The sequence below is a fragment of the Lepidochelys kempii genome, chromosome 4, assembly GCF_965140285.1.
Source record: "Lepidochelys kempii isolate rLepKem1 chromosome 4, rLepKem1.hap1, whole genome shotgun sequence".
NCBI classification, from domain to species: domain Eukaryota; kingdom Metazoa; phylum Chordata; order Testudines; family Cheloniidae; genus Lepidochelys; species Lepidochelys kempii.
In genome coordinates, this window is record NC_136383.1 from 12,886,058 (window position 1) to 12,909,437 (window position 23,380).

General features: G+C 45.5%; 1 protein-coding gene across 3 annotated transcripts in view; it reads right to left on the reverse strand.

Annotated features, from left to right (window-relative positions):
* The window catches only part of SCARB2 (scavenger receptor class B member 2), a 40,244-nt gene extending 17,073 nt beyond the window's left edge, over positions 1–23,171 (reverse strand). For all 3 annotated transcript variants that reach the window (XM_073340427.2, XM_073340429.2, XM_073340428.2), the window contains exons 1-6: positions 22,929–23,171; positions 17,058–17,215; positions 12,671–12,818; positions 5,261–5,449; positions 4,655–4,746; positions 318–437 (exon numbers count right to left, since the gene is read on the reverse strand). In XM_073340427.2, the coding sequence (XP_073196528.1) occupies positions 318–437; positions 4,655–4,746; positions 5,261–5,449; positions 12,671–12,818; positions 17,058–17,215; positions 22,929–23,045 (824 nt within the window). In that variant the 5' untranslated portion in view covers positions 23,046–23,171. The remainder of the gene's footprint in view (positions 1–317; positions 438–4,654; positions 4,747–5,260; positions 5,450–12,670; positions 12,819–17,057; positions 17,216–22,928) is intronic.
* Between the last annotated feature and the right edge of the window lie 209 nt (positions 23,172–23,380).

Consider the following 23,380-nt stretch of genomic DNA (forward strand, 5'->3'; position numbering starts at 1 on the left):
AGAGACTAACCAATTTATTTGAGCATAAGCTTTCGTGAGCTACAGCTCACTTCATCGGATGCATTCAGTGGAAAAGTGACCTGTAGCTCATGAAAGCTTATGCTCAAATAAATTGGTTAGTCTCTAAGGTGCCACAAGTCCTCCTTTTCTTTTTGCGAATACAGACTAACGCAGCTGCTACTCTGAAACCTAATAAAGGACAAATGTACTTAAGGAATAGAGCTTGTAAAACATAACATTAGGGAAAAAGATTTGAAATCTCAGAAGGATCCAGTGTGAACAGTTTGATATGTTACGTTTGGAATTATTCTCCTTACCTGCAGAAATCCGAAGAAAAGACATAAATTGTTTCATCTGTGCTTATCAATGGGTGGAAAGCACTTCCATCTGTCCCATTGATCATATTACATGACTCTGTAGTCCACCAGTTAAGTGACCTGCAGTAAAAGAAGCAGAGAGAGGGAACAAAAGAGCCAAAGAATTATTGAGCAATGGGGAGTTAATACCGCTTGGTTGGTGTGGGAAGGACCGTGACGGCCTGACTCTCATTCACACCAAAAGTATGTCTACACTGCAGTCAGAGGTTGACTGTAGCTGGGTAACGGTGCATGGCTATAGCACTGAAGACACGGTGGCACAGGCTTCAGCGCAGACTAGGAAAGTGAATACACACCCAGGTTTCTGGGTGGACTTGTACAACCCAGACTGGGGTCTACGCCATTGTGACTTCACTGCTATTTTTAGCTGTGCTAGCTAGATTAAAGCTAGTGCAACCGTGTCTATCTGCGCTTTAATCAGACCTCTGATTGCAGTGCAGACCTACCCATAGCGCAATGGAAATAGCTCTCGCAGTGTATAGGGGGCTGAAAATGCACATAAATTACACTTACATCCCCTTTACATTGGGGCCGTAGTGTAACTGAGAATCTGGCTCCCAAGCAAGAAGTTGCTGGCAAACATTTTAATTAGCAGCACAGCGTTTTGGGTTATTCACTTTGGGCTTGTTTACGAGCCAGACCACATGTCAAGCAAGTGTGTTCGAACCCCCTTCTGCCTCTAGACAGGTGTTGGGATGGTGCCCAATTGGTATGGCCGTACTGAATGAATGGTGTGAGAACATGGCTTGACATGAGTGAACTTCAAAAGAGGATTCTGGGAGCAGAATCCTTCTCTTCGCATCAGGCAGATGCCAGAGGTGAAACTGACTGGCTCCATGCTGCGTGTAGGATCAGTACTGATCTTTGGGTCAGCAAATATGTCCACTTGAAAGCAAACATGTGTGGAATGTCCTGAGTGAAGCACGGGCTGACCGGGGCATCTCGACCCTGTTGGAGGACATCACGCAGGGGGCTGAAGTGAATGGATTGATAAGGGAGTGAATGTGGGGTAATGTTCAGTTGGCACCGCTCTGCAGTCTCCTCCGAAAGTAATAACCAGGTAGAAATTAGTAACCACACGCCCACTGGGCACGCTTTTAAGACATGTGACCCCTTTGAGGAAAGGCTATAAAAATCAAGCAAATTAAACTACTGTTGGGGAATTCCTTAACTGACGCTTGAAGAAGCTGCTAGACCAAGTAGCCAAAACTCTGCTCTGTGGGCTCAAGTAGGACTGTGACCAGAGGGGTTTCCATGCAGCCGAGGCCTGGCGTTGAGGGAATCTGAGACAGACTAGAGGGCTGAGGAGACCAGACCTGGAGGGAAGAAGTCATCCATAGAATTGGTAACCACCCCCTCTGTTTGCCAAGCAGGAACTGTGTGAGACTAGCACAGGGCCTGTTTGGGTATGTTTGTGAAAGAGAGGCTTGCTAAGAGGAATGTATAGCTCTTATTGTATAGTTCTTTAATGTCTAACATAGGAATTATGTACTTAAATGTAACCTTTTACTGCTTGTGCAATTCTTTCTCAAATAAACTGATGTGTATGCAAGATAATTACTGTGGACCTTTTTAATTGGTATGACGGTAATCTGCTCCACTGGGAGCCATTAAAAATCCATTCAGGGGTTGTAGCCCCCTGGTGCCAACAACAGGCTCCCCAAACCTTGGGTCTGGATACAGAGGAGTAGGCAAGGCTACTTGCTGGGAACAGTGGGGAATGGTCCAAGCCTTGCCTTAGAGGCTCCACCCCACTAATTGATACCCAGAGTAGCTGACCAACTGCAGGGTGTGGGGAGCTATCCCCAGGAGCAAGGAAGCAGGGGATGACTGACTCAGTGGAGACGCAATGTCTCCTGGGTGGGGCAGTTTTATGCACCACCCCTTGCTAACTACTGTATCCAAAGTCACAATCTGGGTGACTGAGCAACAAAATAGCAGATGAAATTTAATGTTGATAAATGCAAAGTAACACATTGCAAAACATAATCTTAACTATACACATACAATGATGGGGTCTAAATTAGCTGCTACCACTCAAGAAAGATCTTGGAGTCATTGAGTGGATGATTTCAGAGAACTATCCACAATGTGCAGCAACAGTCAAAAAAGCGACCAGAATGTTGGGAATCTATCCCTTTCTTAATGATAAGAGAGAAAATATCATATTGCCTCTATATAAATCCATGGTATGCCCACACCTTGAATACCGTGTGCAGATGTGGTTGCGCCATCTCAAAAAAGATATCTTGGAATTGGAAAAGGTTCAGAAAAGGGCAACAAAAAGGATTAGGGGTATAGAATGGCTTCTGTATGAGGAGAGATTAGTTAGACTGGGACTTTTCAACTTGGAAAAGAGGTGACTAAAGAGGGATATGATAGAGGTCTATAAAATCATGAGTGGTATAGAGAAAGTAAATAAGGAAGTGTTATTTACTTCTTCTCATAATACAAGAACAAGGGGCCATCAAATGAAATTAATAGGTAGCAGGTTTAAAAACAAGAAAGTGTTTTTTCATGCAACACACTGTCAACCTCTGGAACTCTTTCCCAGAGGGTGTTGTGAAGGCCAGTACTATAATGGGTTCAAAAGGGAGCTAGATAGATTCATGGAGGATAGGTCCATCAATGGCTATTAGCCAGGATGATCAGAAATGGTGGCCCTAGCCTCTGTGTGCCAGAAGCTGGGATTGGGTGACAGGGCAAGGATCACTTGATGATAACCTGTCTGTTCATTCCCTTTGGGGCACCTGCCATTGGCTGCTGTCAGAGGACAGGATACTGGGTTTGATGGACCTTTGGTCTGACTCAGTATGGCTGTCCTTAAATTCTTAATCTACCCCTTTGCGTGAAAGCCACCAGAAAACAGCAACTAACAAGAAAATTTAATAGAGGGAAACAGCAAATGGAAGCAGGATCCAAGTATGTTCACTCCAAATAAAGATAAATGTCATTTGTATTATAGAAATCTGCAAGAGTACACGGATGGATGTTGACTAGCAGGAAACACATGGAGCGAATCGTCAGCTTGAATGCATTAACGCAAGCTCCACCACCCTTAATATTTATTGTATACGGAATAAAATCAAAGGGAAAACTAAGTAGTAGCCTACAATACTGCTAAATGCTCAGTGAATATGATGTAGCAGTTAATTGGCAATAGTTTTAAAGTTCAGACTGATTCTGTAAAATTAGTATGCAGAGAAATACGTCCGTTCCTATATGGAGTTTGTAGTTATAGTCTCCAGTTTTTCAGTAGGAGTTTTGACATCAAGCCAAAAGACCAAAAGGATCACAAACTAAACCCATGCATGCTAACCAAGTAAGAAAGCCCTTGGGGGGTCCCCACCTGCAGTTGACCTGGCCTAGCTACATCACAGTCAAAACTATAGAGCCTTGTCTCCACTAGGATTTTACAACAACTGCACCAATGGACAAATTTTGCGCAGTGAAGACATAACCTAAGATGATTTGTTTAACTAATCCCTGCTACAATTCTAGTGACGATGAGGCAATTGCAGTTTTAACCTATGTACCTTGGCCAAATAACACTGGTTAAAACTACAACTTCTCCCTCTTTACTAGGACTGTAACATGAGCTAGCTGAACACAGGACAGCTTAACACAGGTTTAAAAACTCACCTTTCTCCCAGGGAAGACAAATGCCCAGACAGAATGGACTTGGTCCAATTGTTAAACTCTCCTTTTGTGATAGAAACAGTCCTGTTTGCTGAGAAGTTACACTCACTAAAACTGAATCAGCTCCAACATCCACCCCTCCCACTTCTGGCTGCCCAGGGTGCGGGTTTGCTCATGCAGGCAGCTATTAAAATCCTGGGGATTCTCCTGAGCAACTGCAAGTTGTGGGAGTGTTTCTCTCTCTCCCTATCTATCCACCTAGATACTTATACTGCTTCCATCCCTGTAGCATCTGAAATGCCAGCAGTAATGACATGCCTCAAAGAGGGTGCAATATGTCTGTGTGGGGGCATGGCCACAACCCAGCCTCATTTTGGCACTAGCTGGTGGCCTGTGGGCAATGGTGGAGGGAGTGGATGCGGCACCCATGTAAAGGTGTTTTGCTCCCTCAGCACATTCTGCCTGCCTCTGTTCTCTGCAGGCAAAGGTGAACTTGCTGTGGGATTTGTGGTGTGTAGAGAGCCTGCCACTAAACTGGCTTCTTTGTAAAAATGTCAGAAATGAAAGGCGCTGTCTCTGCTGACTGAAAGGTCTCAAAGGAAGGGAGACGTTTCACACCGTCCGGTTCGACAACTTACTCTTTTCCTCTCCACTCCACGATCTTCGAGAAGTTACGGTAGTTCATTTTCCCACTGAGAACAACATATTCACCGTCATCCGTTCCATTCATCTAGAAACACAGAAGAGTTCATCTGCACAGTGCGGGGCCAGTCACTCCCTAGGGCAGCTGGCTGATGCACTAGAACAGGGTGGAAGGTGTCTACTGTTGTGTCGCCCTGTTACCATGCGTTGGACTCTGCTGGGGGCTGCAAGCTAATAGTTGACAGAGAGGGACCATCAACCTAAGTATTCCAGATGATTTCAAGGAGAGAGGGAAGGGGTATCCAAGATATCTATGACCCAAGCCATAAAGAACTTTAGAGACTGAATCAACACCCTGAATTGCAACCAGAAACAAACTGGCAGCCAATACAGTCTCTCTAGGGCCCAGATATTTATATTATGATATTTCCTGCAATGAAATGCTATTAAGTAAGTGGGCAGCCACATTCAGTCTCAGCTGAATTTTCCCAGTGGTTTTCAAGGCTAGTCCCACAAACAGTGCGTTATGGGGGAGTAAGGCACGAGCAACAGTGATACGGTCCACATCTGACTAAGGAAACTCTGCAATCTCGACAAGTTACCTTATTAAATAAGCCAAACTCTGAATCAATCTTAGGATGAAGTATATGAAGGGTTGACAAAAGTTTGTCTTTGTAGCCCCACAGTAATTCGTGGACAGTGTGTGTCATAAACAAGTTTTCTTGGTATAATATTAGGAGAATCTCTGTGGGTAGCCGTAGAGAAGTTGATTTGGTCCATTCCATTGCAGTCTGATATGAGAGAGGAATCAAGAACAAGTTGATACAGTATTAAAATAAAATGTACTTATACACACATAAGCATCAGAACAGGGTACAGACATGAAGCATATTTTCAACCTTATGACTTAATGATATCAGGTAATTTACTGGTCACTGGGATTCTTCTGATATGTTCGTATCAATATCTGCTTTCATAGGCCCCAATTCAGCTAAACATTTAAACACTTGCTTAAATCCATTCCTATTCAGTAAAGCACTTAAGTTTCATTCCATTAAGTTAAGCATCTCCTTAAGAATGTACATCAAGTTAAACATGTGTCTAAGTGATTTGCTGAATCGAGATGGTCCTTAAGCCCAGTAATCTATTGGCCTGAGTGACTGAATTTTACGTTTCAAGATGTTGTGGCTCTGAGGCATTAAACCAAAGTACATGCAAAAATGTTTTGCTAAACAGAGGGGGTTTGCTGAAGCACAGAAGCCTATTACCCAGAGAAGAGTTTGAAATTTAGTTTAAAAAAAGATTTGGCTCAGAGTTGTGAAACCAAGTGCTGATTAAATTCTGTAAAAGGTGGCCACTTCTCCAAAATGCATGGACTGGCTGCATCACCTACTCCGTGAAGACAGCATATGCTGAACGGAATGGAATTTATTTTTCCTGTAACCTGTGGTACATTGCACTTTCTACAGCTCAATAGAAGAAATTAAGTTAAACAGATAGGTGAAAAAAAAGAGCAAAACTGACATAACAGATTGGTACAAATCAAATACTCACAGAACTGGAAGGGACCTCGAGAAGTCATCTAGTCCAGTCCCCTGCATTCGTGGCAGGGCTAATGATTACTTATGGCATCAAAATCATGCTATCAGCAACAGAATGGAAACCTGGTTGTTCCCAGCGAGTTTCTAGCCTGATTTCCCAGATAGGTGTGGGCAGGGATTCTTTTCAGGGAACAGTGTTAGTCAAACAGCGCAAGAAACTACTTCCCTAGGTAGTCCACAATAGGGTTTTTGTACCCTTGTCCTCAGAAAAAGAAACCTTAGTTCATCCAGGTCAGAGAAACCATGCTTGCAAGAGCTGCATTTAAATGCACTAACAGGAACGACCCCTGTGTGGACTGGGCTAGAGTTAGGCTTGGCAGAATTTGATTTTTATTTTAATCATTTTGACAGGTAACATCAGTGGTTATTTTCAAGCATTTTCTTCAATTTTTATCAATTTAAATTTTCACAGTTGTGGGAACTTGTGAGCATGATCAGACCATAACTACTGAACGACAGCAGGCACTGAGATTCTAAAAGTTAAAGCTTTACATCGCATGTCAAAATGTACATCATAAAGATCCTCAAATCAAACTCCAATACGTTCTCACGCAGCGTTTCCCTTACTTTGCCTAGCTGTACATTTTGGTTATTATCGATGGAAATAGTTTTCGTTGGGGTAAGAGAGTGGCTTGCCCCACAATCTGGAGAGCATAGGGCTAAGCCAACCCTGATTATGGAATGAGTCCTACTGAGGGGAATAGGGCAATTCCCTATAAAGTAAAAGGGGAAGCCCAAAGAGCTGTCGCAATGTCAGTAGACACTGCAGGGGAAAAAAGGCTCCTGCAGGATCACGACACCAGGGAACTTGGAGAGTAAAGCCCAGTGTGCAGGAGGCTGGGGTGTGGCAGGGCTGTTGGGCGAGGGAGCTGGAAACCCTGACTCTGTTTGGGTCTGGAAGTCAGAGCCCCAGTGAGGGAGAGCTAGGAGATCAGACTCGGACAGAAGAGCCCTGAGGGGTGAGAGAAAATACCAGAGCTAAGTATGGACTTTCTTAGTGTTGTTGGTATGCGCTTTAGTTTGGGACTCTGGGGTGTTGTAAACTAGTTCTGGTATTAAGCTACCACAGGCAGGGGTACTGTTAACCACAGAAACCCTTTAAGAACTCACAGAGGCTATGTCTAGATCAGGGGTGGGCAAACTACGGCCCGGGGGCTGCATCCAGGCCTCCAGACATTTTAATCCAGCCCTCGAGCTCCAGCCGGGGAGCGGAGTTGGGGTCTTGCTCCACTCCACACGGCTCCTGGAAGCAGCAGCATGTCCCCCCTCCGGCTCCTACCTGTAGGGGCACGCTGCCCCCGCCCCAAGCCCTGCCCCCACAGCTCCCATTGGCCGGGAACTGCAGCCAATGGGAGTTGTAGGGGAGACACCTGCAGATAGGACAGCATGCAGAGCCACCTGGCTGAGCTTCTGCTGCTTGAGGTAAGCGCTGCCTGGATCCTGCACCCCTGACCCTCTCCCATGCCCCAACCCCCTGCCCCAGCCCTGATCCCCCTCTGAACCCTTCGGTCCCAGCCCGGAGCACCCTGAACTCCTCATTTCTGGCCCCACCCCAAAGCCCCCACCCCCAGCTGTAGCCCTCACCCCCTCCCACACACCAACTCCCAATTTTGTGAGCATTCATGGCCTGCCATACAATTTCCATACCCAGATGTGGCCCTCAGGGCCAAAAAGTTTGCCCACCCCTGGTCTAGACAGCCTGCGGAAGCGAGCCTCCCAGTGCTGTAACACAGCTAATTTTAGAGCATTAGGACATGCCCTTCTAATGCAAGTCCCTCGACCCAGGCGAAGAAGCTCTTTTCCACATACACAGAGAACCTGGAAGAGAAAAAAAAGCCAGAGGCGGGGAGCCTCCAGACACCCCTGGTCGGGAGGGGATGCTCAATAAGCAGCAGTCCTTTTAAGCTGGATTCTGTGAGTATGGTAAATTGACACTTTGCCAATAAAATACTTATCCTTCCTCCAAGCTTAGCTATAGTCTTTGCAGTATTACTTCTGGCAATCTATCATAGCTGATAGCATTAAGAAGAGGTAATGTTTAAAAGCACTCATGTGGTAGCAAGGAGACACAGGGGAAACAACTGCATTGGTTGCAACTACAAATTAAATTAACTTTTTACAGAGCCTTCATTAGACCACAGTTATGTAGCCAGGCATACAAGAACCTACTTCTACCATGCTTGATAGAGCTGCAAAATGAAGTGAGTGCCCCACATGATCCAAGTCAATGAGATTACTGCAGTGGGTTTGCAGATCAGACTCAGACTGCAATGCTGAGTGTTTGAATAATAGTTGCAAAGAGAAATAAAACGACAGGTTTATTACTATTTCTAAGTTATTAGAAGGTGGGTGAGGTAATATTTTTCTATTGGACCAACTTCTGTTGGTGAGAGAGGCAAGCTTTTGACCTTACACAGAGCACTTCTGGTTTGGCGCTGTGGACCGTAGGAAGCTTGCCTTTTTCACCAACAGAAATTGGTCCAATAAAAAAATATTACTTCACCCATCTTGTCTCTCTAATATCCTGGGACCAACACAGCTACAACACTGCACATTCAGTGTTATGAGAGACTATGTTTTTATGGCTAAAAATACTCCACAACAATGCAATTTCTGACTTTCCAAATCCAATTCTCATTCTTAGAGTTAAACTCCTCCCAAGCCCGAATTTTAAAATGTTTCACCACATGAGGAGCTGCACTCTTACTTGTGCAGTTGACAAATAACATTGTGCCACTCACTAGCCAGTAGCTCAGATATTCAGTGCTGGCCATCAGATAGCCAGCTTCTAAACGAAAGGCTCTGGGCTGGTCAACGCTGAAAAGTTATGTCAAAAGTTATGAAAAAATCCACACCCCTGAGTGATGTAGTTAAGCCAGCCTAACCCCCCGGGTAGACATCTCTAGGTTGATAGAAGAATTCTTCTGCCGACCTAGCTACTGTCTCTCAGGGAGGTGGGTTAACTACAGCAATGGGAGAACCCTGCCTGTCGCTGTGATGAGTGTCTACACTGAAGCTCTGCGGCAGTATGTTTTACACTGATGTATCAGTGTCTTCAGATGATCATTGATAGGGCCCTACCAATTTCATGGCACTGAAAAATGCGTCACGGACTGTGAAATAAGCCCTTCCCCATGAAATCCGATGTCCCCTTGTTCCGAGAAGCATCTCGGCAAAGGGGGCTCCTAGCTCCGGCTAGGCTGGGGAGGGACAGGACTATCCATCCCCTGTACAGATACTTGGTGGGGGTGGGGGAAAAAAAAGAGACCAGATCCACCTCTGTCTGCTGCAGGATGCTCTGGGACTGGGCAGCAGCCTCAGAGGTTCCTGCAGCTGGAGGAGACTTGTGGAGCTGGGTCTGATCTTCCCTGCGTTGCTGGGAGTGCCCCAGCTGAGGAAGCACAGGACTTGTCCATCCCCTGCACAGCTGCTCGTGGGGAAGGGGGAAAAGGGAGATCAGACCTCTCCTCCAGCTCCGGGAACTTCCTGAGGCTGCAGGAAGTTCTGCGGTTGCTGCCTTCCGAATCCAGCTCGGAAGGCAGCACAGAAGTGAGGGTGGCAATCCCATGACCTCCCTACAAGTTTGCAACCCGCCCACAATCCCCTTTTGGGTCAGACCCCCATGGTTACAACACTGAAATTTCAGATATAAACATCTGAAAACATGAAATTTACCAATTTTCAAATCCTATGGCTGTGAAACTGACCATAATGGAGGGTGAATTTGGTAGGGCCCTAATCATTGAGCATCCAACTCCACCACAACAATACTGCTGCCTGAGCTTCTGCTGCTAGCAGTCACCCAAGTTCCCTGTATTGTGAATTAGTGTCCAATCGAATGAAGTTACATTCTGGCACATGAGCTGCAAGTCCAGCTGGAAGTGCAAATTAACTCACTTGAGGGTTGTTTGGTTTTTTAAGCTTTTTGGAGAAATGATTAGCTTCCACATAAAATAATGAATTTTTACATAAAAAAGGAGAAAACTTCAAAACCCTCAAATCTTATTTTTAACAATAAAAAAAACTTTATTTCAACCCCTCACCCATGTAATTTGCTTTTACCCAGCTTCTTAACCACAAACTGAACAAAAAATAAAAAGTCATTGAGTTACCAGGGATTATTAGTAGTATGGTTTAGTCTAAAAGTGCTATTTTTAGATCACATGCCACTCTGTTCAATCTATTGCAGGTGGGTCAGGGAGAGGGCACCCTTTGTCTTAAGTAGCTGACATTGAAAAAATGCTTGACTTTGCAAAACTACTATTGAGGTCAATAGGACTTTTTGCCTGAGTATGCACACTAGGACCGCACAAAATAGGGATTGGATAGCACACTCACACAGTATAAATTGTTTTAGAGAGAACCCCAAAGATCTGTGATGGCTGGTTTCAGCTAAGAGAAGCTAGCCATGACACTGTTTCATTAACAAATTTGTCACGCATTACATGTTCAGGTACCTACGCTGCAAGTGAGCACCCCCTTATGTGCACACTGAACAGTTCTAGGTGTGCAACACAGCCTCGTCTTCAGAACGTAGCCCACCAGGTTAAAGATTGAAACAAACCTTTGAATATGGCTCTGCAGAAAGCCACAAGATGGAGCTGGTGCCTAATCAAGCTGGGAGCCACAACTTATTATTTGTTGTTTGCAGTGTTGTTGTACCCGTGTTGGTCCCAGGATATTAGAGACAAGGTGGGTGAGGTAATATCTCTTATTGGACTGACTTCGGCTGATGAGAGAGACCACGCCTAAGCTAAAAAGCATGTCTACACTAGGAAATTAGGTCAGTATAATTACATAGCTCAGGGATGTGAAAAATCCACACCCCTGAGCAATGCACTTACACCGACCTAATCCTTGGTGTAGACAGCACTAGGTGTACAGAAGTTGATCCAGTAAAAGATATTACTTCACCCACCTTGTCTCTCTAATGTCCTGGGACTGACATGGTTACAACACTGCAAACAAATTATAAATTCAGGCTCTCTGCATATTCTGTCTCTAGAGGTTTGTTTCCCTCTTTAACCTGGTGGGGTTTTCCAGGCTGCATAGCTCCCTACCTTACACTGTGATACCCCAGCAAGCCAGACTGCCTAAACAGGCCAGCACCTGCACTTAGCTTTCTCTCCAAGGGCTATGACCAGAGTATTGTAAGTTACCACACTGCTCCTTCTAAGCAAGCACATTTATTCTTAAGGTAAAAGTATAACAGACAAAACATTAAAACCACAAAAGAACCTACATGCATGCTAAAAAGCTTAGCAGAGGTCCTGATCCAACCTAGAGCTCTGGTCAAAACCTACACCTGGGTTTTCCCTGTGATTACAAGTTCATTTGTTTTAAATCCAGAACTACAACTGAGATTGGGCTGATCAGCCGCTTCTTTATACAGCTTGGGCCTTTGATCTTGGCCTTCCATAACAGGCAATCAGCAGACAATGACCCTCTGCTCAGGGCATAGCTTAAAAGGCCGTGGTTTTGCCTAACTGGAGCAGGGGATCTGCATTAACCTCTTCCTATGGATTCCCCAGGAAATCCACTTAACACTTATTGTCCCTAAAGTCCATACTTGTCTGGCACATTTTCAGTAATCTCTGGTATTCCCAGGTCTTGCATCTGCCACACCTCTTCCTCAGAGAGGCAATTTATACACAATCCCAGCCCACATTTATACATACATGTAATAAAATAAGGTCTTTCAAAGATATTACAGGAAATTGCCCTATATTTTTGTAACACAACCTTTAGTCAAAAAACCATTAAAATATTAACCACTGTATCTGGCTTTTGCCTATTTCTTTAGTATAAGTCCTGCCTTTATGGGCATAGCCAAGAGCTGAAGAACAGAATCAGACAGTGGACCCGATTCTGCTACCCAGCACCTTGTGCAGTCAATTATGTCAGTGCAAAGGGGGTGTAAAACGCTACTACTGTGATCTGGGATCATTTTACACGTATTTGAACTGGTGGACATGACTACACAAAGCGTAGGGTGACGGAGAATCAGGCTCAGTTCATTTAAAAGTATCTGAGGAGTTCAGAGATCAAGTTTTCTTTTTTTTTAAAATGGGGTAATGCATCCTTTAAAATGAGACAGAGCCTATGAAAGGCCTGAGAGTGGTATGGTCCAGTGGTCTGACCACAGGGTTGGGATCCAGAAATGCCTGATTTCCAATCTCTGTTCTGACACGGTCTGCCTTGATGGCCTTTTAACCTCTCCGTCGCCAAGTCCCTGTCCGTTAATGGGGATAATTCTTACCTATCCCAAGAAGTTGTCATAAGAAGAAATGAGTTGGCAATTAACACGCTTTGAAGATGAGAAATACCATGCATATAAGTACAAGTTGTAGCCATATGTCAGTAGTAGCCACTTGTTAGTAGTATTCCAGCCACATATACAACAGAACTCACCACTGCAGGAATATTTACTGTCCTGATCAGATCAACTTCAGGGTCTCCAACAGACTTCTCTCGTTCAAATACATAGGTCTTTGGGTTCACAGAAGAGACTCTGGTGCCATTGTCCAAAATATGAACATTCACTCTTGGCCTGTACTCTCTGGGAGACAGAAAATTTGGGTCTTAAGGAAATTTGCAGTGGTACAAATAATATTTATTATGGCTACAGAACTCCTGCTTTAAGTGCATAAAGAGAAAGGGTGGGATTTTCATAAGCACTCAGCACCGGTCTCACTCTGCTCTCACTGAAGTTTGGATCCCTTTGGATCCAAAAGGGGCAGAGTTAGGTCAATGCTAAGCACTTTTTAAAATCCTGTTCACCCACCAATGTTCTTAATGCAGTCTAGTGAAGTTTACTTTTTTGCTTTATAAACAACAATGGAAAAAGAAAGATTATAGCCCAAGACAACACAAAAGGATTTAAAGGCCCAATCTAAGGTTCTGCACATGAAATACGGATTGAAAACTATAGTTTTGCCTCTTCACTGTGGGAAGAATTCACTCCTCCTGTGCAGAAGGCCAGTGCAAGGTGCATGCCCCACTTAAGCCTCATCGCCCGGATCCAAGGCCAATTGACACCAACAGGGGAGTCTTTCCATTGATGTCAGTGCACTTTAGATCAGGTCCTATGGGTTTCTGGTGAGACAAGACTGGAACAGGCCTTATGCTGCTCTCTGCACAGGGATGAATTTCACCCTAGGTTCTTGAATACGCCAGGTGAAACACCGGCCCCACTGAAGGCCACTGGATTTTTTCCAATGACTTCAGTGGAGCCAGGATTTCACCTCTATAATACTGTTTACCATCCCAAGCAGCAGATGTCCCAGGATTGCTCATAAACAAGCCTAACGCATAAGGGGTGGAATTCTGCCAGCTGATCTGATCAGAATTCCAGTTTTCAATGACTTCGACGTGTATGCCCCACCCTCGTACAAACTTTAACAGCCATCATTTCACAAATAATATATACTAAGTTCTGCAGAGCTGGCTCGCCCAATTTCCAAATTAACTGTGCCTAGAACTGTTCCAAAACAAAAGCAAAAGAGACAGATATAAATGTCAGGTTATATGCTTTGCCAGCATTTCTTTATAGCTGTGTAAGAATATGGTTACATCTCACTAACTCCACACCAGCTCCTGAGTTACAAGGATCATATACTGCCTTTTTCAAGGGTTGCTTCCTGAGCAAACATAATCAATGCTGTATTTCATACATTTCAACTCCCATGTTCTATGCCAACTGCACAAGAATCTTCAGAAAGATAAGGTGGGTGACGTCATTTTTTATTGGACCAACATCTGTTGCAGAGAGACCAGCTTTCAAGCTTAGAGCTCTTGTTCAGGTCAAGAAGAGCTCTGTATAAGCTCGTCTCTCTCACCAACAGAAGTTGGTCCAATAGAAGATATTACCTCACCCTCTTTGTCTCTCCAGTATCCTGGGAGCAATATAGGTACAAGAACAGTGCATACAAGAATCTTCAGAGCATTCTAATCCACACATATGAACAGACAGCTATATTGGCATTCAATTTTTTTCCCCCCCCCAAGAAACTGGTTCAACCTCTAAGCTGTTCAGAGAGATGCTTATGTTCCATGGAAAATATTCCAGTTAGAAACCAGCCATTCCCTCTGCCCCAAATGTTTATAAATGACAGATCCACCACATTTCAGCATCCTCACTATTGGGGAACATTTTGGGATGGCAACATTTCCCATTTGACTTCGTAACAGACTATCGCGGAATAATCACCCCTGGAAGCCAGGAATTGAATTGGAGGGGAGAGGGCAGAAGCACTTGGAGAGGGCTCCCAATTTCTATGCCATAATCAGTCTGAGAAATCTCCCACTCCTAAAAGGCTTGGAGGAAAAAATAAAACTCACCCCTTAGGGTTCCAAGGGTTGAGTCTCAAAGATGAAAGAGGAAAATCTTCAATATGGCACAACCAGACAAAATTAAAGAGCGTTTCCGAGCTCAGCAAGTTTGGACAGAAGAGCAGGCTGTGCTTTACAATAAATTACTCTTTTGATCTCCATCCTGTAAAGCCAGTAAATACGGCTTCAGGTGACTAGAGAGACCTGCACTAATATGATTTTTGGCTCTAGCTATAAATCTGAATTTTGCAGCTTATGCCCATCTCTGCAATTACAACAGTCCTATTGACTGTCCCGGTGTTTACTGCGTTTACAGTCTGTGGATCAAAAACATGATTTGTTTAAAGCTACGTCATCTGTCCAGCATGCCAAGTTTATAAATAGCCCTTTAGTATTGTCCAATCTTGTTTGCGTCAGTCACAACACTGTTCTTCCCCCACCCAATTTCAGAGCATGTCCACTACCAAGCCAGCCTGCACTACCCCTCCCCCTCCCCCCAAAAACACAAGCGCACGCTTCATTTTAAGCATGGTTTAAGCACTCATGTGTTTAAAGATAAGCATGCACTTCTGTGCTTTGCTGGCTTGGGGCCTGAGCAAGGAGCTTGATATTTCTCCTCCGTCCCAGTTGGCAGCAGTCTACAATGGCCCCTATGTAACGCAGCTGGTGCTGTCAGCAACCCACAGCCCTGGAAATGTCAATCAGTATGTTGGAAAAACAGAACTTCGGCTTCCAGTGTTTCTGTATCAGACAGACTATCCTGTACAGACAAATCAAAATAGGGCAAACCAAACAAAAGAGAGAGAAAGTGAATCACAGACCTTTGAAACATGCAGCCCTGGCTTACTCACGTCACACACAAGTAACTGAGACCGAGCCTGCACCACCAAGCCTGCCTCCTGCACGCTGACTGCAAAATTACATGTCATGGGACAGCTCTTGCCAAGGGATCTACACACCAGCCATTCATGCTATGTTTCTCCACATTCATACACGTGATCCACCAGCCACAGCCCCATCCCTGATTCTCTGTCTTCCATCCCAACTGACTCTGGGGCAAGTGGGCCTTGGCAACGACTGAATTCTCGCAGTACGCTTTCCCCACTCGGAAGGTTTCCACTCAGTTCTACCTGCTGGCTTTCTAACTTGTGCAGCCTCACAAATGTGTGTTGGGGAAGGGTATAGGGGGGAGGGGAAGAATCACTGCCTGAGAAGGATGACAGGAAGGAGGCACCCAGGGATGTGTCATGAGTACCGTGAGGTGGGGGACTCTGCTTGTGTCACTTCACATAGGGGCCTACAAAAACTAGGAGCCCTGTTTGTCTGACACACAGGAGAGCACCTCTGATTAGTTGTAAGTGCCACACTCTGCCAGAACACTTCACACAGAGATGCTGCAGCAGTGGTTCCAAGCGGCATGGGTGTTGTAGGAGCAAAGCTTCCAATGCCATGGGATGGAGGCCAGAAAGAGTGGAGGGAGAATATGTGGAAGGAACCAGATTGGCCACTGTGACGAAATAAGGAGGGAGGAGAAGCAGAGACTACAGGAGGGGAAAGGAAGATGAGAGAATAGCAGGAGCGGCAGTGAGAGAACGAGGATGCTGAGGTGGGAAACGAGAAAGGCAGAGGGAGAGAAATAACATGGGTAGGAAAGGCATGTGCCTAGACCAATATGGCTGTGAAACATGAAAAAACCAGGCTCTCCCTTCAATTCTCTAGCATCCCTTCAAACACTAGGGGCCTGATTCCCTTTCACCCAGTGGTCCCCAAACTGTGGGGCAGATGAACGTTAAGGGGAGTGCAGAGGGGCCTGGAACAGCCTCCACAGGGGGCAGGGAGGGAGCACCACGCAGCCCCACTCTGCTTCCAGCTCTGCGCTGGCCCTGACCCCGGCCTTGGCCTCAGCTCTTGACTTCTGGCCCCAATGCGGTCCTGCTCCTGGCCCTGGCTCACAACCATGGTCCAGACCCGTTCCTGGCTGCGGCTCCAGGGGGGCAGGGCGGGTTCCATTATGGGTAAGGGGGGGGTGCAATGGAAAAAGTTTGGGGACCACTGCTCTAGCCAGTGTGAAGACACATTCTATCTATCATAGGTACTTATATGACCCTCATCACCATAATACCTGAAAATCTCACTGCCTTGCACAGATTTTTTCCTCACAACACCCTGCTGAGAGGTAGGACAGTACTACCTCCATTTTACAAATGGAAACTGATGCACAAGGTAGATTATGTGACTTGTCCAGAATCATACACAGGAAATCTGGAACTGAGCGACGAACTGAACCCAGGTTTCCCAAGTCCCAGTCCAGTGCCTTAGACACTAAAAGATCCTTCCTCCCTTGAGTAAACTCTCCAGCACATAACATATCAACAGGGTTTTTTTTTGCTAAAAAACCTGTCATGGTTGCCCCAACCAACCCTCCCAAGTTTTATTTTTGCAAATACAGTGAGTGATATAGACTTACCTGTAAGTGTATGGCCCTATTTCTTCCACAGAAGGGGTATCTCCATTGACCACTTCTAGAGGATTGGTCACGTTAAAAAAGTAGAACTGCATGTAGACTGGTGGAGGAGGGTCTTCCCAGAGGTCAAAGGCTTCTGTGCCATTCTTTAATACTGTTCCCTACACAACAAAAAAAAAAGAAATCACATGGTTGCTGGGCATTCTGTGAAGATTCACTGTACGAAGAAACGGACCCGTGAGTTGCCCTTGGACTGAGGCTGATGAGGCCCTGCAAATACTTCTCTATGGGCTTAACTTTAAGCACGAGTAGCCCCACTGAAATTAAATGTGTGCATTAGCCTTTGCAAGACGGGGCCTAGAGCTCCAGAAATTCTCATTCTATTTCCCTCAAATGTTTGTGTCTTAAATTCCCTGGCATGTAGACCTACCAGCCAGAGCACAATGAACTATGTCCATACCAGCCAATACTGGCTACTGAGGTACAGCAATGCCCTTACTCACAATGAATCATTTAGGCCTGGATCTTCAAAGGTATTCAGGCACCTATATAACTTTGAAGATCTGGGCCTTACTTCACAAGTGGTTTCTTCCAGTGTAAGATGCTACTAAACCAGAGTCAGGGTATCGGAATCTGTCCCTATAATTCTGGGTGAAATGCACCCCTCCACACTTCTAAACCCCTTAGGCATTTCTCAGCCCCTCTGAAAATCAAGGGCTTAGACTGTAAATTCCTTGTTGCATTAACTTCAGTAAGATCAGGATTGGGACCACTATGCTTAAGTAGGGCATAGAGTGCTGCACAGAGGTGAATGTAGCTGTCTGTATACATATAAATACAACTTAGAATCTACATAAACTGCAGGAGGTTTATCTTTGACGGTCATCTTATAATAAGTCAGATGTAGTTATACGGTAGTGACGTGCTTTAAGCTTTATCCTGTTATAAATGACCAGATTTAACCTGACAGAATCCCACCAGTATGCACCCTGGGGTCCTGGGTTCTCTAATTCATACAAACCGGGAGCAGGAGGTGGGGGAGCAGGAACAGAAACAGCTAGCTGCATTGGGATTTTTCAAACCCTTTGTCTTTAGTTTTCTAACGTGGAACAATTTCTGAAGACTGCATTGCACTTGTAAAAATAGGGACAAAGGATGAAGGGCCTGTAACAGGCTGGCAGTGTTTACATGGAACACCCCCCCCCCAAGATATGTTGATCCTGCCAGGGAATGCTAAATTAAATGAGTTCTGCTGATTCACCCAGGCAAGTGGATTTCTAGCCTCTGAATATAGGGGAGGTGGGAGTGGACATGTAGAGATGGAGGATGTAGAGTCTGTGGCAAACAGCCCTGAGGCAAGCATCCGAGGAGTGCTCAAACTAGGAGAGAAGCTGAGCTTTGCGTTATTGTTAATTTCTTTGCTAATAAACCCAATTCCAGCAAAGGGGTGACATTTTGACTCTGCAGCATGTGAAATTTATTTTAGGTCAGACTGGCAAGAGCACTTAGTCTCAGGCTCCAATCCTGCAAGTTACTGGAGGTCCTCACATTTACGTGGACCAGGACTTAACAGCTGTTTTACCAAAATCCCTGGCTGGGCCTGGGCTCCTTTTCCACCCCCATTAAAGATTTTCCTAACAAAAAAAGAGAACACAAAATGTACACAAATCCATCTGCTATCAGCTCATCTTGCATTCTATAGAAGTTTATATAAGAATGTCCATAAATCCCTGTTATTGCAGAATCACTTAACTATTGTATCGGCAATTCATCTATAATTGCAGGCTCAAGGTCAGAATGCCACCTTTTTACATGTCCTCTAGTAACATGATATACAAGACTCATTCCCAAAGTGCTCATTTTGTTTTGAAAATGACATTACAACAATGATGCAGCCCTGCTATAAAAAGAGAAAATAAATCGATATTGGGGAAAATGGTTTCAGCTCCACTACAGTCAATTCAGGGATAAATCTGACCCACTAAGTTAAACTGTTTAAGAAAAAGCACAAAGAAAACCGTATCGTCAATGCTACATCACCAGGAGGCAGAAGAGGGGGAAATAATTTGCAACTAAATCGATCACATCTCCATTCGCTCCTTTTATTTTTCTGGAAAACATATCAAATATTGTAAACACACAAGCTCAAAAGCAGAAAGGCCTGGAGAACTGCCAATTCTTGGTTGGTGCTTATAGGGTCTTAATTTCATCAATACCATTTGTTTCTTGGACACATTCTGGATCTCCAGCCTCAGATTCTGTTTTCTTTCCACTTACATTTTGATTTTTGAGTGGTTAGATTGAGCTTGGGATGACCACAATATTTCTGAGTGGGAAAGTAAGCTGGCCCAGATCCTCCAAAGTATTTGGGCACCTAACTCCCACTGGTACCAATGGGAGTTAGGCAAACCCACTGGTACCAATGGGAGTTAGGCAAACCCACTGGTACCAATGGGAGTTAGGCAAACCCACTGGTACCAATGGGAGTTAGGCAAACCCACTGGTACCAATGGGAGTTAGGCAAACCCACTGGTACCAATGGGAGTTAGGCAAACCCACTGGTACCAATGGGAGTTAGGCAAACCCACTGGTACCAATGGGACAAAGGGTTAAGGGCCTGTAACAGGCCGACGGTGTTTGCATGGAACACCCCTGTGCCCCTGCCCCCCACCGAGAGATTCCACTGCAGAGGAATGCTAAATTAAATGGGTTCTGCTGATTCACCAAAGCAAGTGGATTTCTATCATCTCTGGATATAGAGGAGGTGGGAGTGGACATCTAGAGATGAAGGATGTAGAGTCTGTGGCATACAGCCCTGAGACAGGATATCTGGCCCATTGGGTCAAATGAGTGACAATCAACCCCTTGTAGCACACTACATCATAACCATAGTAATACCCAGGAGTTAGAGTCCTTTTCATAAAAGGATTTCAAGTCATCTATTCTGAATATGCCACATGTATTACGGAAACATTATTTTAGAAATGTTTTGGGAAGTTATTTTTTTAATTCCATGGGGACTCCCAGTATTTCTGACCTCTTGTTTCCTGTAGGTCCTGATGTCTTAGGCCCTGATCCTGCAACTCATTCCATGCAGGTGGACTCCCGTACCCATGCGAAGCCCCACTGATCCTTCCTTAGAATTCATGCTAGTGGATTAAATATTCATTGTTTCCCCATAGGCGCGCCAAAGATCCAAAGAACTTGTAACACCTGGGAATAGTTATGTTCCCCTCCTGCAAGGTTTCATTGTGATTTTTCAAGATGCCCACACTCCTGGATGGAGTACAACTGAACAGCAGAGTAAACTTCTTCAACCACCCTGAGTAGGACTTCTTGACTCAAGTCTAGTTATATTTTTCCCCATCCTCTTGGGAATACTCACTTCTAAAGTAACATTTAAACTGGTCATTCAGTCTTCTACACCTGCATGTTATTATCTGCATTGACCATAGTGACCCACAGCTTCATCACCCCCAGTGATCCACAGCTTCGTCACCTACAGCAATTGTGACTGTTCTAGGTCTGGACATTCCTCCTACTGCACAATTCAGACTGATGAGAGCTCATCATAGCATATCATCATACCTGGCTGCAATTCCAGTTTTGTTGTAAGGCCCTCAATGGATTAGGGTCTATCTGTCACAAAGACAGCTTCTCCCTCTGCAACCTACTTCAATGGCTGTGAGCAGATGGGGTTGTTGCAGCTGCCGGAGACCAGAATAAAACTCTTGAGAACTTGGAGCTAAGGGATTTTGGCACAGACTCTGAATAGTGCAACTTCCCCATCAGGGATGGGGGAAAGCCCAAATCTTGCCACATTTCAAATGCAATGCAAGATTAATCTGTTTGCACATGATGTCCTAAAATATCACTGACTACATCATATAGCCAGAAGCTTTTTCCCTAGTATGCAAAAAAGTATGAACAACCCCACTAAGTAAATAGCAGAGTCAATGGAGTGATAGCGAGGAAAATCTTTTGGGTTTTTTTTTCGGTTTGTGCATGTGGCACCTGGATCTGACCATGAGGGGTGCATTAGATAAGCATAGAGAGAGTACCTGACCCTGCATAGCAAGTACAAAGTAAAAAGCAATGAGCAGGAGAAGCACAGGGGAACCCAATCCATTAGTGAGAGCACCATTGAGCCAGTACCAATTTATTCTTACCTAATACAGGAGTAAGGCCAAAGAAGAGAGTATAGCTAAGGGCTTCACCAGCATGTGGACAATCACAACTAAGCCCATGTCTGCCGCAGACACTCCCATTCTCCATCCCAAGCTCTGTTGTACCTCACACCCTTTGAGGTAAGAGGGAGAATACATGCAGTGGTGGTGCAACCAACTTCTACTTAGTACAAAGGAATACAGTCATAATTTTCAAAAGTTCCTACGTGACTTATATCCCTAATTCTCACTGAAAGTCAACGGGACTTAGGTGCACCCCCAGTCACTTAGGTGCTTTTGAAAATTTGAAGCATTACCTGTGCCGAAGCTTACCCTCCACTCACAGTTTCACATCTCTTTGCGCTCCTTGCTGTGTGCTGCACAAGGATTAGCAGGATCAAGGCCAGATTTTCTCCTTCTTCCTCCCCACCATTAACCCTTTATGCTAGGAGACTATGGCCTGGTCCACACACAAAGTACCAACGCAGTGCTTGGCAGCCTGGTCTGAGCTTCAGAAGACCTGGTTTCTATTCCCTGCTCTGCCACTGCTGTATGGACATGGCCAAACCATTTCATCTTTCTGCACCTCAGTTTCCCCATTTGAAAAGTGGGGATGATGATACCCACCCTGCTTTGTGATCTAGAATTGAATAGCACTGTATTATAACCAAATATTATTAATGATTAGCATGAAGAGTTTGCACTTACTATTAGGGCTGATGTCAGTAAATAATGATTCCTACTATAAACATTTTTTAAAAGTAACCATTAATGCTAATCGAATTGACCCATCTTGACTCCAGGCTAGAAACTCTGGATAACAACCATTCAGAAACAAAGGGCAGATAAGATGGGAGAACAAATGGCTTAAAAAAGAAAAAAAAACTATGATAAATAACACCCAGGAATTAATTTTAAATGCTTTTTTAAAAAATTGATAGCCATGTGTTGTTATGAGGTTTAAAAAAATACTGAATATTTTTTAATGATTTGCCATGGTTCACACCATTAATATCCTAGCCTGACAACAAATAAAGCACTGATCCACACAGAAGTCAGGAAAAGCAGAGAGAAATTTATCAGCAAGCAAAAAGGCAGAATTATTCAAGATAAATGTCACCAGGACTATATAACATGAACTGTAAGTACCTGCTGTCTTAAAGCTTTATATGCTTTTCACCACTTACTTACTGCTGCTTTGGAGTGTGTCCCTTAATTACAGTTATGAAAGCTACTTGCATCTGACGACATTTTACACGGTTTTAAAAATCACACAGCTCACATTTTTAGGCTTCCCCGGGGAGGGGGCTTATTGATACAGGATGTTTTTTGTTTCCAAGGCAGCCCTTGCAGTCTCAAAGGATTTTTTGCTGCCTCTCAACAGGACATTTACAACCAGCCTTTATTTTCAACGCATTTATTTCGAGCTGTCTCACGGCCGCTCAGGGGCAGCCTCTCGAGGTCTCCTCCAGAGCCTGATTTCACGGCCCCCCGCTCCCCACCCTAGCTGGCATCCAGCGACGCTTCGCCGAAGGTTACCCAGGCCCCCAGGGTAGCCATCAAGCTCCATTCCCGGCCTCTCCCCGCTGTATTTCGAGCTAGGGGGAAAGGCCGCCGGCGACTCTCGCCCGGCACGGTCTGTCCCGGCGGCGCTTGCCCCCCAGGGCTCCCCCCTGCCCCGGCGGGCTCCGGGCGGGGGGACTCTCACCTCTTTCACCCGCAGGTCCACCACCCTCTGGAGGACGTGGGCCACCAGCAAGGAGACGCTGGCGACGAGCAGGGTCACGGACAGGACCCCCACCGTGGAGAGGCAGCACGTCCTCATGGCGGAGAGCGGAGAGCGGGGGCCGGGCCGGCGCACGCACACCGCCCGCTCGGCTGCCGGGGAGGAGACCGGCAGACGGTTGCGGCCGGGCGGCCCCGCTCCGCCTACGCGAGCGCGCGGGGGGGGCGGTTGGTCGGCCGGGCAACCAGGCGCCGCCCCCCGCGGCGGCTGCCCGGGGCGGGAGGGTGCTGCCCGGTTCGGCTTCCTGGGCGAGGCCCGGCAGGTGGCGCGCCGGCTGCGCAGCGGGCCTGGGGCCGCGCTAACGCCGCCGGGCCCTGGGTCCGCCCCGCCCCGCCGCCGAGCCTGGCCGCGAGCAGCGATCCCCGGGGCGGGAA